Source organism: Sinohyriopsis cumingii, chromosome 1 (assembly GCF_028554795.1).
Source record: "Sinohyriopsis cumingii isolate HCF-2022 chromosome 1, ASM2855479v2, whole genome shotgun sequence".
Taxonomy (NCBI): domain Eukaryota; kingdom Metazoa; phylum Mollusca; class Bivalvia; order Unionida; family Unionidae; genus Sinohyriopsis; species Sinohyriopsis cumingii.
The window spans coordinates 134,304,361-134,320,965 of NC_142961.1; the positions used below are offsets into that span (position 1 = coordinate 134,304,361).

The 16,605-nt window shown below is 33.4% G+C and overlaps 1 protein-coding gene across 7 annotated transcripts in view; it reads right to left on the reverse strand.

The window, feature by feature from the left end:
- The window catches only part of LOC149807893 (phosphatase and actin regulator 2-like), a 175,204-nt gene that overhangs the window by 54,817 nt on the left and 103,782 nt on the right, over nt 1-16,605 (reverse strand). For 6 of the 7 annotated variants that reach the window (XM_089971703.1, XM_089971707.1, XM_089971727.1 and 3 more), the window contains 3 exons: nt 13,320-13,514; nt 6,910-6,987; nt 4,954-5,298 (listed from right to left, as the gene is read on the reverse strand). In XM_089971703.1, the coding sequence (XP_089827829.1) occupies nt 4,954-5,298; nt 6,910-6,987; nt 13,320-13,514 (618 nt within the window). The remainder of the gene's footprint in view (nt 1-4,953; nt 5,299-6,909; nt 6,988-13,319; nt 13,515-16,605) is intronic. The other variant, XM_089971711.1, reaches the window with a different exon arrangement.

Sequence of the window (16,605 nt, forward strand, 5' to 3'; positions counted from 1 at the left end):
GGCATTTTTTTGTCCAAGAAATTAAAAACATCTGATTAAAAAAAACTGTAATGTTTAATTTTGGCCCCATACAGATCCAAATTAATAAACAGAGTGACAAACGATATCCCTCTCTCATCTTTAGATCTGATAAAGGAAAGCAACCATTAAACTGCCAATGGGTTTCTCATCAGATGTGGCACCTATATTTGTGCATTACACATACGTTGGTTAAAATGGTCCCATCACACCTATTCCAAAAATTATATACATGTATATACACACAAAATTGAGTATTTGCACACAATAGTCATAACAGTCAATGGCAAGGCTCATAAATAGGGATGAAATGCTGTGTATCAACACAATTCATGATACACAGCTTACAATATGATACACATATAAAATTTGATGGTCTCTTCATACCTGAAAGGTTTGTCAGTGGTGGGGGTGGTGCCATTTTATGTCATATTGGTTGTATTTCTAGTAAGCAGATTACAGACGGTCATAGAATTATCATCTGTTCATATACCATTATCATCCTCGACATGATAAAACAAAATACTCCCAAATTAACTACCTGTTAGATCAGGTGAAGAACTCATCTTGGTCACCACACCCTTTGTTTTGCAGTGTATGTCTGTGTTTAAATAATCTTACCAATTTTGTGTCGTCGCTTAAATGTAGAAGTCATTTTGGTGCTATCTTAAAAAGAAAGCAGAAAGAAAATGCAATTGCCCCGTGCAAAGGAAATCTTTTCAGAGAGTGGAGATGACTAACAACAAAATCCTTCACAGTGTACTTCCTGCAATTGCCAAACAACTACAGACACTTATTTCTGCCAGTGAAAATAGAAATTGCTGACATCACCCAATACCTCTCTATACATTAATAAGGTGATTATAGCTTGTCCAGTTTGGGATTCTAGCCTTCTGTGCTAATCTTTTTTTATAAATCCTGTTGGCATGCTCCATTGCTGATTACATATATCACTGTAAAAGGAAACAAGACAAACTTGTTTAAGTACTTTACTGATGATTTAATTTACACTTTTTGCAATGTTTGTTTCTTTGTATGTACACTGACCTAGTTTGGATGCCAGCACTTCTGGTGGGCAACACAGTGAATAAGCCACAATTTTACTCTGGATCTGATTAACAAAAACCACCGATCAGAAATATATATGACATATTTCTCTGCACGATACAAAGCAACAGAGAAACGCAATCTGGTTATGAAATAATGAGTAAAGTATTTAAATCATACATGGAGAACAAACTTAGGGCGTCTTCTTTATGTGATATAGTTATCAGAAGCTGTGCATACTGATGGGATGAAATAATCAGCACGGAATTGGCAGGGTTGGGACACAGGGGCATATTTCAAACCATGTGAGTTTGCCACCTTCTGTTTGTTAATTTGTGGAAGATGTTTAGTTATTGTTGATAGTTTTTCTTTCTTGCTGATAGAAATGACTGCATGTTCCCACTATGGCTGTCTCTGATGAATTCTCAATTTTAAGATTGAAAAGACCGGCAAATAATAATTATTCACTACTGCTTTAGAAGTAACTTGTACGGGGCAAGTATTGTTTTGTATAGATTACTCTTCTCTTGTACTGATATGGCAAAAGTATTGATACATAAATATACTGATTCATTCCTACTTATAAAACTTCATTGTTGCTTTGCAATATTGTTTAAAGGCTGTGTATATTTCTTTTAAGTTCGGTTGATTATCTCTGATATCTATTTTCATTTACGTGTAAAATGTTGCACTCATGTTTATTTTTTAACACTGTCTTGCTGTCAAAATCTTGCCAGAATTTCCCATAAAAGATTTATTTAGTATTTTTTGATCTTTTTCTTCACAAAAATGAAGTGCACATACTTTGCACTGTTGTTACTGTACACAGAGAATTAAAAATGTTCAAAACATCAGCAACAAAAAGTGTTTTTTTTAAATATGTATTATTCTGGGGAAAAGCTTATTTATTTTATTAGTAATTCAATAAACGTATTTTTTATAATGATGAATAATCTTAAAATTCGATACTTTGATATGAATTTTAAGAGAAAGAAAGAGTAAGACAGTAAAACAGCTGTAAAGCACACAATGTGAGTATTAAACATGATACATAGCATGGTTTATTGCTGCACTGACTGAGGACATCAGCTGTTACAGTATTAGTTATTGTCAAGACAATGAGTCAACAGGCACTGGTGTCTTATTTTATATCTAATGGTCTCCAGAATGGATGGAATAAAACAAAAATCAAACAGTAAGATAGATAATACAAATGTATTTCTTCAAGTGCACATTACTTCCCCTCCCCATGATTTTAACATCAAGAATACAAAGGGTGAAGTCCCCTTTAAGATGAAATCATGGCAGCATCTTCCCTTAAATTGTACATGGGGAACAGATCTGGAATTTCTCTTTTTACACAGATATATTTAACCAGTGAATGAAGGTACTGATGGAAAAAATAAAATTAGCATGGAATCAGCAAGGGGGCAGATTTTAAACTGCTAAATTTGTCATCTAGTGATAATTTTAATAAAATACAGAACAGGTGTTGTCAAGTTTTCCTTCTTCACTAACTACAAGTACCTGTGGCCAGAGAAGTCTTCTCCATGTTCTAGACAAGATTTTATTTGCACTAGGAAATTGCTTTATTTCTTCCTTTTTGAAGATAACATCATAATACCTTCCAAGTTTAAGTGAGACATGAAATTGGTAATAAGATGTTTTCAAAGCATTTATGCCATGCAAAACAATTGGCCTGGTTGCTAAATTGAGTTAAATGGATCCATCCATCATTCAATGGCATAAAAAGCTGAATAAAATCTCAATGACAACCTAGCCGGTTTGAAAGTATTTTGATTTTTTGTCATCAGTGAGAATTGTATAGATATATGACAGCGGTATCTCTATCTGTAATCTGTAAACATACTGGAAATATAACTAATATGTATTGTATCGCAGGCTGTTTATCGTGAAATGCTCCGTCACCTGTACACTTCTCTTGGTATGGCCATTCGTATAGCTTTTATTTCTCTCTGTCTCACACATGCACGCATGCATGCAAACACACACACACATAAATGATCATAAACAAAATAACAAATCAGCTTCAGGAAACATTGGAATCATAAACAAGAATGAGCTAGTTAATAACAAAATGTAAGCAACTAAATGAAATATCAGTATTTAAAAAGAAATTGCTGTTTGATTTTTAAGCTAATTCCAATCTTTTGCAAGATGAACAAGCATGAATCACTGCATAAAAAACTATAAAAAAAAAAAAAAGGAAAAAAATAAATACAAATTAAAACCTTCAAAATATCACTAACAGTTAAGCTCAAACTGTCAATTCTAATGTTTAGTGGTGATTACTCTCAAGCATGTTGCCTTTATGCCACTCAGTTTATATGGCAAAGTGACTGGCAAATTACTACAAATAGATAGCATTTTGCCTTTATGCCACTCAGTTTGTATGGCAAAGTGACTGGCAAATTACTACAAATAGATAGCATGTTGCCTTTATGCCACTCAGTTTGTATGGCAATGTGACTGGCAAATTACATCATATAGATAGCATGTTGCCTTGTGAGGTTTGTTTGGTTTACACCAATTACATCACAAAAATTCTCTTCTACCATTAAAATTTAAAAACAAATACTTTATGCATGTTTTGCAATAAAAGTAAAATTCATAACAACAATATAACCCCTTTCTTCAATAAATACTTGTTTGTAAACTACTGCAATCAATTTTCTATGTTATAGTCAGCTGCAGACTGAAATCTAGTACACGATGCTAAGAGAGTGCATTTTAAATGGGTTCAATGCTAACACAGAAAGCATTTAAATAGGTTCAATGGTAACACAGGGTGCATTTTACATGGGTTCAATGCTAACACAGAAAGCAATTTAAATGGGTTCAATGCTAACACAGGAAGCAATTTAAATGGGTTCAATGCTAACACAGAAAGCATTTAAATGAATTCAATGGTAACACAGGGTGCAATTTAAATGGGTTCAATGCTAACACAGAAAGCATTTGGGTTCAATGCTAACACAGAAAGCATTTAAATGGATTCAATGGTAACACAGGGTGCATTTTAAATTGGTTCAATGCTAACACAGTGGGCATTTTAAATAGGTTCAATGCTAACACAGAATGCATATATGCAGAATACTGGTTCATTCAACCTTGGCCTGCAACCTAATCCAATTTATGTTTGATTCTGACTTGTTCATACTACCTTAGCCTACAACCTAATCCACTGTATGTTTGATTTTTATTGGTTCATATTACATTTACTACGACCTAATCCATGGTATGTTTGATATTTTACTGGTTCATTCTACCTCTGATACAACCTAATCCAATGTATGTTTGATTTTGACTGAATCATAAGACCTTGGTCTGCAACCTAATACACTGTATGTTAGCTTTACTTACTGGTTTGTACTACCTTTGCCTGCAACCTAATCCAATGTAGGTTTGATTTTCATTGGTTTATACTACCTTTGCCTGCAACCTAATCCAATGTAGGTTTGATTTTCATTGGTTTATACTACCTTTGCCTGCAACCTAATCCAATGTAGGTTTGATTTTCATTGGTTTATACTACCTTTGCCTGCAACCTAATCCAATGTAGGTTTGATTTTCATTGGTTTATACTACCTTTGCCTGCAACCTAATCCAATGTAGGTTTGATTTTCATTGGTTTATGCTACCTTTGCTGGCAGCCTAATCCAATGTAAGTTTGATTTTCATTGATTTATGCTACCTTTGCTGGCAGCCTATCCATATCTCTCTAACAAGTCATTCAAATTTGTGGCATGATATAAAAGTGTCATTTAAAAAGATGCTGGATCAATAAAACTACATTGTACTGAGAAAATACAGGACCAACTTTTCATATTTTTTTTTATGAAATAAAAGATTCTTATTAAAACTTACTTTCAGAACTGAATTCATTTGATTCTTCCTGCTTGTCTTGGTCTATCATCACGACGACACTGTCGAACGAAACACCAGCTCTTGATGACTCCTTTGGGCCCAATCTTGGTGAGTCTGTTACTCTGTTACCCAAGTTTGGTGACTCGACTGCTCCTGATCCTGCGGATTCTTTAATAGCAAATTTTGGCGAGTCCCTTGCACCTGGTCGTGGTGAGTCTGTTTTGCTTGGTGAGTCTACAAATGATGTATTCTGAGGTGTGACTGGTTCAGGCTGCGGCAAGGGCTCATGTGGAATGATTTGTGGTGGATGAGAGGAAATGATGACAGGGCGTGATTGTGAAGTGACTGAAACAAAGAGTGTTTTAAAGTCAAGAAAACATACAAAATCATTCATGACCATGATAAAAACTAGATTAATCAAAGTGCATAAACAGAAATTTCTCAATGTTTCAGTGTAAGACACAGTCATCATCCATGGATCTGATTTCACATCATTTAGTTCTGGCAAGAGTTATGCCCCCTTTTAAACCGGCATACAAAGTGTTTCAGTGGTAGCTGTTGATGTGACTCTTACGTCTTACTATCATTAATAACTGAAATGAAACTAAAAAATGTTCAACTAGTACTCACTGACAATGAATCCAAAAAGTGCTGACATTATCTATACTGTTGCATTTTCAATTTTCCACAAAGACTGTGTCAGCAATTCAAATTAAAATTCAACTGGAAAACAATACAATATCTTGAACCACCATGAATGCATTTCAACTGAATGTATGTTGTATTTATTGAAAAATTCAAGAATTTGTGAATTAACAGTGGCAAAGGCTCTACATCTAAACTGTGTTCAACTCCAAGCAACTACTTCAGATAACAGCTTCAACGCTGCACATCTTATGTACTGAAGCTTAAAGTATAAATTTACCCATCTCTTCATGTTTTGATTTTGACCAATGGCAAATAACTATCCGACAAATGTTTTGTGAAAATTTTAAGTCTGTTATAGTTTTCAAGTGGCAGATAGGAGAAAGCTTTATGTAGGGTCTTAGCATATTATTCCTGTAATGCCATGTATTGGAGTAATTCAAGTTACTCAAAACCATTTCCGATTTTACAAGCTAGTATTTAATATACTATATGAAATATGTTTGAAAATTGATGACTACTTTGCAAATGAAAGTGAACCATTTTCTATATTGTTCAACAATACACATCTTGGACGAGCCTAAATTTCAGCTTGGTTCTTTGAAATTTAAATTATGAAAAGAAAACAAACATGCACCAATAACCTGTGGTTACAATATTCATGCCATATAATAAACTATGATGGATAACTTTATGGTGATAGGGGTGGTAGGAGGGTTAAGTAAAAAAACATTTTTAAGGAAATACCAAAAATTAAATCAAAAAGATTACAAAAACTGTAAGGACTTAAGAATACAAAAGGCATGCAGATAATGACAGTCTAAATCAAATTTACTGTAAATTATACTAACTGAATTTCTATTCCCCAGCTCAAAGTCATATAATGGGGCAATTCCCAAGCCCACCTGGTCAGAACAAATAAAAACCACTGTTCAGCAAGTGAAGTCAGTAGCTCAATTTTAATATAAAATAAAATCAATTTTTAAAGTTTTGTGATCATTTTTCCTGGATCACAATTGCAAGGCAAAATCATCAAAATAGGAGTCATCATTCCTTGCACACTGAAATTATCAGCAAGAGTCTGTAAAAATGAAGAATACAAAGAATTCATCTGAAAACAGTAGTAGTAGTAGTAAAAGCAGCAGCTCTGAAATCAGGTACATGTGCGACACTCGATATTAAACTCTCTGTGATTATCATGATATATACATGGAACTGTAACATAATTTTTTTATATATACAATATCGTGACTTTTAATAAGTATAGTACAATATTACACCATTTCCTACATAAAGCTTGAAGAGCTTTACCTGTAGTTGTTAAGGCCTGAGATGCAGTGGTAGCTGAACTGTTATCTTGTGTTGTTACTGTTGGCTCACTAGGAAGATCTAAACATCAGAAATGTAACATAACATAAGCTTAGTATGAAGACTGGCTAGCTAAAGGACATTCTTGTTTAGAACATGATCTACTACAAAATAATGTAAGAGCTGATCAAGGTCTGTGACAATCAAACAACTGAAAACACTTAATTCTTGAAAAGCATGCTAATTTATATAAGATCAGATGGAAGAATATTAGATATTGCTAATCCTCTTCCCTTTTACTATTGTAAATATCCTGGTCTATTATAATATATATAACATTATTCAACATTTTCTTTTCTTTATATGTCCCTTGAGAATTTATATTAACTTTTTAAAATTTATTTGAGAAACTTTTGTGGTAATTTCCTTTACAAAAATTCTGCTATTGGTTGTAGTATTAATATCTGAAGAAGATAACTATTACAAAATAGAATCATTTACCTTATTTTGAGTTGCCTCCCATATATAAATGGCCTTGATCTGCCAAATGATCTAAATTTTGCTACTTATTTTAGAAGGACCATGGAGCTTTTATTATTATTAGTAAAGCAAATTACAGTTGGCAAATAAAAATGGGTACTATGCGCTAGACATGGAGGAACTGAAATCTCTCATAGCCATGAAAAGCATGATTGCTGATCAACTCATCCATTATAGCTCTATCCTTGGGCCTCCGTTATTCATTATATTTATCATTGATTTACCTCTTAAGATTGGAACTTCACTTTCTTCCATTGACCTCTATGCAGATGATACTACACTGTCGGAGATGGGTAAAACCAAAACAGTACGCAAAAAAAACAAGATGCTCTCAACAGACTTCAAGTATGGTGCAAGAAAGACAGTATGATCATAAATACAGAAAAAACAAAAGCCCTACTAAGTTACAAAACACACAAAAAACGAGCAAGGCTAGATAGTGACAAACTCCAGGTTCTATTTGACAACATGAGCCTTAATATGACCTCTCAAGATAGAATTCTTGGTGTATTTGTAGATAACAATCCTACTTAGTCTATTCACATTAAACATGTTTTAAAAATGGTTAATTCTTATCTTTGGCTACTGAGGAAAATAAAAACATACATTCCTCTCTAGTATAGGGTCATCTTTTATAAAAGTTATATTCAGCCATATCTGGACTACTGTAATTTAATTTGGGCTAATACCTCTAATTCAAACATAACAAAACTTTTACGACTCCAAAAGAGGGCTTGCCATTTAATTCTAGATCAATGTATTGATAATTTTCAGGATACAATGAATAAGAAAAAGGTTTTAACAATACATGAAAGAATATTCCTGAGAAAGGCCAAATTGATGTATAAAGTATCCAGAAAAGACATTCCTGTCTATCGAAGCAATATCTTTCACCAAAGAGCTGCTGATGGTACTCCAAATTTAAGGTCCATAGGAAGTAAAAATTACATTATACCAAGGCCACAGAAGGTATTGTTTAGAAAAAGTTTTCAACATACGGGTCTACTGGTATGGAACAACATTCCCAGTGACACAAGGCAGGCTCCTATTTTTTCTTTTCATTATCAATGTCTTAAATGGATGAAATCTTTAGAAAATGGAACAGTTCTAGTACAAAAAATACCACCTGCTTTTCTGTAATTTTGCAGCATTTTCATAGTTGACTTTTTCAATGCTTAATGATATTTTATATTTTTAATGTTTATGTTTTCACACATGTGTTCCAGGCTTGAATCTTTGAATTTTTAAATTACTTAATTATTTAATGTCAGCCAGATTCTTCACATCATGTTGTATATACTGTATATATTGTAAATAACTGATAGAAGGCCTCAAGGTAGATGAGTTTTGTAACCAACTGAGTTACCTTCTCTAAATAAAGTCTTTATTATTATGGTTATTATTAATATTATAGTCTTTCATCCATAATAAATATATTTGGGTGTGCCTTGTAAATTGTGTTTTACTTTGTAGTGTGCCTATTGTTACGTCAACTGAATCTAGAAATGTATTCATTCAACACAAATGCCTTTGAACAATTACCTAAATACAAAACCCAGTCACACTTGTGTACTGCTGTACATACAAGTAGATGGACAACAGTAATGCCCCTTCCACACCTGGCATTAAAAATGTGTCAAAATTTGTAAAACTAAGGAATCAACCTATAATCAAAAATGGGCTTATATGGATATAATTGCTGTATATGCAACAGCTCATGTATCACAACTGTTATTACTATTACACTGCATCACAACTGTTATTACTATTACACTGCATCACAACTGTTATTACTATTACACTGCATCACAACTGTTATTACTATTACACTGTATCACAACTGTTATTACTATTACACTGCATCACAACTGTTATTACTATTACACTGCATCACAACTGTTATTACTATTACACTGCATCACAACTGTTATTACTATTACACTGTATCACAACTGTTATTACTATTACACTGCATCACAACTGTTATTACTATTACACTGCATCACAACTGTTATTACTATTACACTGTATCACAACTGTTATTACTATTACACTGCATCACAACTGTTATTACTATTACACTGCATCACAACTGTTATTACTATTACACTGCATCACAACTGTTATTACTATTACACTGCATCACAACTGTTATTACTATTACACTGCATCACAACTGTTATTACTATTACACTGTATCACAACTGTTATTACTATTACACTGCATCACAACTGTTATTACTATTACACTGCATCACAACTGTTATTACTATTACACTGCCATAACTGTCAAAATTAAATGAAATTTACTCTATGTTTTTCATTATTTCCATGTACATGACTATTTTCAATTTATACCTGAACTTTTCACCTCTAGAGTTTAATATGTAATGCACTTTTTGTATCATTAATCCTCTCTTACCCAAGTCACACTGATATTTGTATAATTAATCCTCTCTTACCCAGGTTACACTGATATTTGTATAATTAATCCTCTTTTACCCAAGTCACATTGATATTTGTATAATTAATCCTCTTACCCAAGTCACACTGATAGTTGTATCATTAACCCTCTCCTGCCCAAGTCACACTGATATTTGTATAATTAATCCTCTCTTACCCAAGTCACATTGATATTTATATAATTAATCCTCTCTTACCCAAGTCACACTGATATTTGTATCATTAACCCTCTCTTGCCCAAGTCACACTGATATTTGTATAATTAATCCTCTCTTACCCCAAGTCGCACTGATATTTGTATAATTAATCCTCTCTTACCCAAGTCACACTGATATTTGAGAACTCCACAGTCATCAACTTTTTTTGAAAACTAACATGGTTACTACCACTCATAGATTATGACCTGCCTTATCAAAAATAAACAAAAATGGAAACAAGGCATTCTTTTTCATTTCATATGGAACTGATCCAGGAAGAATATATTCCTAGTCAAAATCTTCTTCTAAGTAAAGGTAAATATCTGACTTTAATGACTTGATAAAAGAAAACCAACTGTGACAGTGCTTGTTAAAATCAAGTATATGTGGTACCGGTATTTGCTACAGTGTGTGTGTGTGTGTGTGTGTGCACACATGTACATTTGTTAAGGTTGTACATAAAACAAAGTAAGTAAGCAAAATGTGTCATAATTTTTTTGTCCCATATATTGATACCAGCTGTTTAAGATTTAGTATCTTTTATATAATAAGAAGTGAAAAATAATGTATCTGATTGATGTATGGCAAAATGTGAAAGGTAATTTTTTTTTAGAAACATCATGATAGTGGTCATATTTTATGCAAGGTTGGCACTGTGGGGGAAATGTACTAGCTAAATCAAGTTTCATGAACATATTTCTATTGAATTTTGAGAAAAAGCGATTAAAATCATCTCAATGATGCCAAATGTTGGAACATGTACCAACCATACATAGAACTGATTGCACTTTTTAACCAGTTCCTAACTAGAAGATCACACCAATTCTTTTTTGTACAATAAGAAGTCATAAGTTTTATACTGAAATATTTTCAAAAGCATGTGTTCATTTTCATGTAGATAACCATTAACCAATTTAGTTATTTGTGTTACTTCTGGCAGCAGTAATAAATGGGATATATTATTTTCTTGTAAATTAAGACCAGAAGTGTTATTAACAGCAACTCGTTAATCCCAATACTTTCCCCATCTGACTTTTCTTTTGACTCTTATAGATTCAACTGAAAGGAAAGAATAACTATTTAATAAATAACCTGTTCTATTAAAATTCTTGGAAACTGGTCCATTTACATTTATTATTTGTATGCAATCTTTGCTCATAAATCTGTCTTTAAGCAAGTCTTCTTTGCCTTATTTATTGTTTTCTTCATATTTTTAAACAAACAATAAAATAAATTACACTTTTAGAATAAAACAAAAGATTCTGCTTTAAAGACAATCTTTAACTTTTCTGCTGAGGTGTGAATGAATTTGTTTCTCTCAAGAAGGGGCCTGTATTGCAGAGGCCATCAATGCTGGGTTTAAGAATCTGTTTTTGATATTTACAGATGAAAAAGTAGACAGCATACTATTATGCTTAACAAACAATATACTGCATTCTTGGTGGAAGAACAATCAACAACAGGACAAGAATGCACATAAGGCTGTGGTTGCCTGTTGTTTATGAAGAAAAACTTCACACATAGCAACAAATATAGTGCAGCTGCATGTATAACAGACCTGCTGACCCTGACAAGTCCATCTCTGTAAGGCAGTTGATTTTTTCCCCGTAAGACTGACCAGTTTTCAGTAAGGTGTAACAAAATATCAATAACTGCTACTGCAAAGCTGGAAAATGTAATGAAAAGTTTGACGCAATAATGATAAACATTATGTTTAGCTGAAAAGTTTGTAAAGTACGCGTAGACTTTATTTACCACAAGTACAGTTGCCCAAACTTTAGTTCCAAACCCTATGTAACTCAATGGCTTGTTGCAATCTCTCAACATGATGTAATTCTTGGAAATTCTTTATCCATCTCACATGACGATGGCAATCATATCTCCCCCTGCAAGACATACTCAAATTGGCATGTGATGTCCAATGAACGTAATTGTGTCTTTTCTAGCTTTTATTCACAAGAATCTGAGTACTCCTTTTTATTCTTCTGTGTTGATTATTAACACCTGTTTAGAAGCTTCTTTTCCCTTTCGTCTTAAACATGCATTGTTTTCTGTACGCCATTAACTTTTTTTTCTATAATCAACAGTTTGATCATGCAGATGCTTTGCATGAACAAACAGGTGAAGTTTAAAGTGCCTGGGATGCTGCTGTAAAGTTAGTCTGGTTCCCTGACTTATTTCACTAATCCTAATATGAAACCCGGATCCATATCAAACATGGATGAATTGATTAGCTGGATTTTTCAGCAATTATCATTTTCCCGTAGTTTTTGCTTGTATGCCTTAAGTGCATATTTTAGGGGTAATTTTCATAAGACTTACAATTTATTTATGTATAAAATACTATTGTTAAATATTGTCTAAAAGACAATTATCATGATGTGTATTATGATATGACGTGGATGACATTACCAAGTCTTAATGCTGTGTAAATAGGCTGTTAAACCTTATACATATAATGCCATATATCATTTGTGATCTTAATTACAAGTCCAATTCCCTGCCTCAATGTCTCCTTGGGAACTGCATTCAGCTTTTATTTCCTCTGCATGATATAGCCAATAATATGCTAAAGAGGATTAATAAAACCACCAAAATCTATTCACAAGTTTAATCAAAATATTATCTTCTCCAGATTTCCACAACAAGCCAATCAGATGAAAGGACACTTTTCAGTAATATGCATGGCTCTTGCTCATTAGTGAAGTCATTCAAGATCTTGAAGAGAGAGACAAATTGAGTGGCAGCAAACAATTGTTGATTGACGTGCATGCCAAGACAAAAGCAGGGCCAAACCATACATTCAATGGTCTTATATCAAGGTGAATCTAAAATATCCCGACCCAATCTCCAACTGAAAACTTTAACGGCAATAAAACTGGGGACATGAATTTGATGCATTTTGTTGATAAGGAAACAACTGCAAATATATAGCACAATGGTCGATTTTTAGTGGAATCCACTCACAAGTCAACATACCAAGCTGTATGATCATGTAGCCAACTGCATGATGCAAAACTGTATCAAGGTATGTCAAAATGATAGACAGACTGTAAAAAGAAAGGCAGGACAGATTTGGGTAACTACATCCCACTTTTGAAACTCAAAAAAGTGCATCAACAACAAACACAAAATGAACAGAGTTCATGCAATTACTAGAGGCCATACTTACATTAAATCTGAAACCAAATGTACACAATCACTGATATATACCTATTGTATGTGAATAAACTGGAGTAATTTCGGCCCTAGTCGTGATTGTATTGGGAGGTTCTGAATCTGAGTTGTCTGGGAGTTCCAGATCATCCTGAAACTTTATCTCTGAAGTATCACAGTTATTTTCTGAAGCCTTACTAATGCTTATGACTGCCTGGTCTCCTTCTCCTTTCCTCAAATCCTGAGATGCAACTGAAAAGAAAGACAAATTACCATGTACAGTTTTAATTCAATACTTCCTAAAGTCTTCTAACATTGCAGTGAAACCTGCCAATAGTGGACAAACGAGTGACAAAAAAATGTCTTCCTTTTATATACAAATGTCCTATATATATATAGAAGTCAAATATAAAGAAAGGGGTCACCCGTGGTCTATTTTAGCAAGCATCTTTATATGAAGGTGTCCACTAAAGTAGGTTTTACTGTAGAGGCATCAAAGACATCAAGACTAGGTAAGATTCACTTAATTTGCATTTAGTCTTAATACTGTTTTAATACTGGGTACATATGTTCATTGGTATCTTGTATGACATATGTCATAGGTTTTGAGAAATGTGTCATACAAATGTGTCATTAAAATGCAAGCAAATGCAAAATTTCAATATAATCTTGATCATAAAATATAGGTCAGTCAGTTGTTTTTTTTGGTGCTTAAACTTACGAGCTTCCCTTAAGATGATTACAACCATTAAGTTTTATGTACATATGAATACGGCCATAAAGTTTTAGGTACCTAAGAAAGCGAAGGAGAAATAAAGCTAATGGTAAAACTGACCAAACCACTTGTGCATGAAAAGTAGGTGACAATTTTGTTGGTGGTGAACTAACCCTTAAGATAAATATATTAAAAACTTTCATGGCTCCTATCATAAAAACTGACCTAAATGCAGAATTTTCATTTAATCACTGGAATATAAATAGTATTACACTATGATTTGCTACTGGCTAGGCCAAACAAAGAAACATGTTTCCAGTTAGCCTATTGTCCCTGATCTCACTGCTGACCCAAGTGATTTTCCCCTACATTTAAAAAAAATAAATATAATAAACAAAAATAAATAATAATAATAATAATAATAATAATAATAATAATAATTTTTTTAAATTTAAAAAACCCCATCTGCCTAAATTTAAAACCAGTGTAATAGGAAACATGTTTTATGCTTCGGCATGATGGTGATTAGTACCACTAGAAGATAAAAGCAATGATTACAAATTGCCTAAAATGTAGGTGATAAAAAAAAGAAGCTTAGAACACATAGTTGCTATATTGTCTTTCAATGTTGGTCTTGTTTATCCTCGTGTGTGTGTGTGTGTGTGTGTGTGTATATATATATATATATATATATATATATATATATATATATACCTGGGTTAGAATCTTTTAAAATTTGCTAACCTGTATGACAGTAGTATTTGTATTAAAATATTAATTCTGCCACTATTATCAAGCATTCTTCTACAGGAATCCAGGGATAGCACTTTCCATTCTGTTGGGTGTATATTTATAATTCTCTATAATTAATTCTACATACCTTGATTTCTTTCATAGGAATTGAATGACTGTGTAGATACATGAGAATTAATTACCAGGTCGTCATGCGAGTGTCTGCTACATACGAGTGCATATGACACAGACTGAGTAACATCATTTTTTTGGTGATGCGTGCTTAGTCGAGAGTGAATATAGGCTCATGTGTGCAGGCAAGGCAATGTGTGCCGTTTACCCGTGGATCTAGGTTTGAATCTCTGTAGAGAACAAATTAAAATTCTCTAACATGTATGATAGTATCATCTGTACTAAATATTAATTCTGCCCACTATTATCAAGCATTCTTCTATAGGAATCCAGGGAAAGAAATCACTTTCCGTTCTGTCTGATGTATGTGTATATATATGTGTGTGTGTGTGTGTGTGTATATATATATATATATATATATATATATATATATATATATATATATATATATACACTAGTGCAAGGGCATTTGGCACCCTAGGTGAACCTTCCACCTTGCGTCCCCCCTCTTGGGGCATTGCATGTTATAAACTGTTCATTAGTATTAATTTTTTTGGTGATGTGTGCTTAATTGAGAGTGAATATAGGCTCGTGTGTGCAGGCAAGGCAATGTGTGCCATTTACCCGTGGACCTAGGTTCGAATCTCTGTCGAGTACAAATTAAAATTCTCTAACATGTATGATAGTATCATCTGTACTAAATATTAATTCTGCCTATTATCATCAAGCATTCTTCTATAGGAATCCAGAGATAGCACTTTCCGTTCTGTCTGGTGTGTGTGTGTGTGTGTATGTGTATGTGTGTGTGTGTGTGTGTGTGTGTATATATATATATATATATATATATATATATATATATATATATATATATATATATATGCTAGTGCAAGGGCATTAAGCACCCTAGGTGAACCTTCCACCTTGCATCCCCCCTCTTGGGGCATTGCATATTATAAACTGTTCATTAGTATTAACACATTAACCCCTAGCGACGACTTTACAGGGCAGGAGGTAGTAACCTACTGCCAAGCTCTGTAGCATCATGGTCATGCACGATACACTAAAGTGAGTGGTATTATAGAAAGGTAGACAGATGTAGCTCTACAATGATACCAAATAATCTGGAATATCTAGTTGCACTACAAAATACAGATAGAAAAACCTCATATTTTGGACCGGAGTGTTTTTAACCCAAAATTCGCCCATGGTGGAAATCCGATTTTGTGTTTGGATTTTAGACTTTTTGGTCTCAGATCTAAAGCAAACTGGTGCAAATAGATAAGCCTTTGCAAAAAGTAGGATAAGATGGGCATTTGGAATAAAGAGTGGTCTCCATTCAAAAATAATGGCTTCGTTTAGCAAAAAAAAAAACAAAAGAAATAAGAACTCCAACTTTGACCCTTCGGCTCATGCGCGAGTCAAATAGCCAACGAAAAACGATGTTTCTAATACAAGTAGGCAGTATGTTATTGAAAGATGACCAGGGGTTTGGTGTTTTCGAGTCTATTCAGAAATAGCTTTCAAAATGTGTTTCCAACTTGATTTTCATGCGAAAATGACAAAAAGCTCTAGGGGCTAATGTGTTAACACATGTTCAGTTGAGAATTTATCAATTTAATTATTCAGTCTACTAAAGTAATAAATTAATAACCTGACTGTACTCATCTTTGACACCACAAATCTTGGCACACTAGGTGGCTACCAATTCACCTATTGGGTTAAACTGGCCCCTCTCTCTCACACCATGGGGGTGGGGGGCATTAC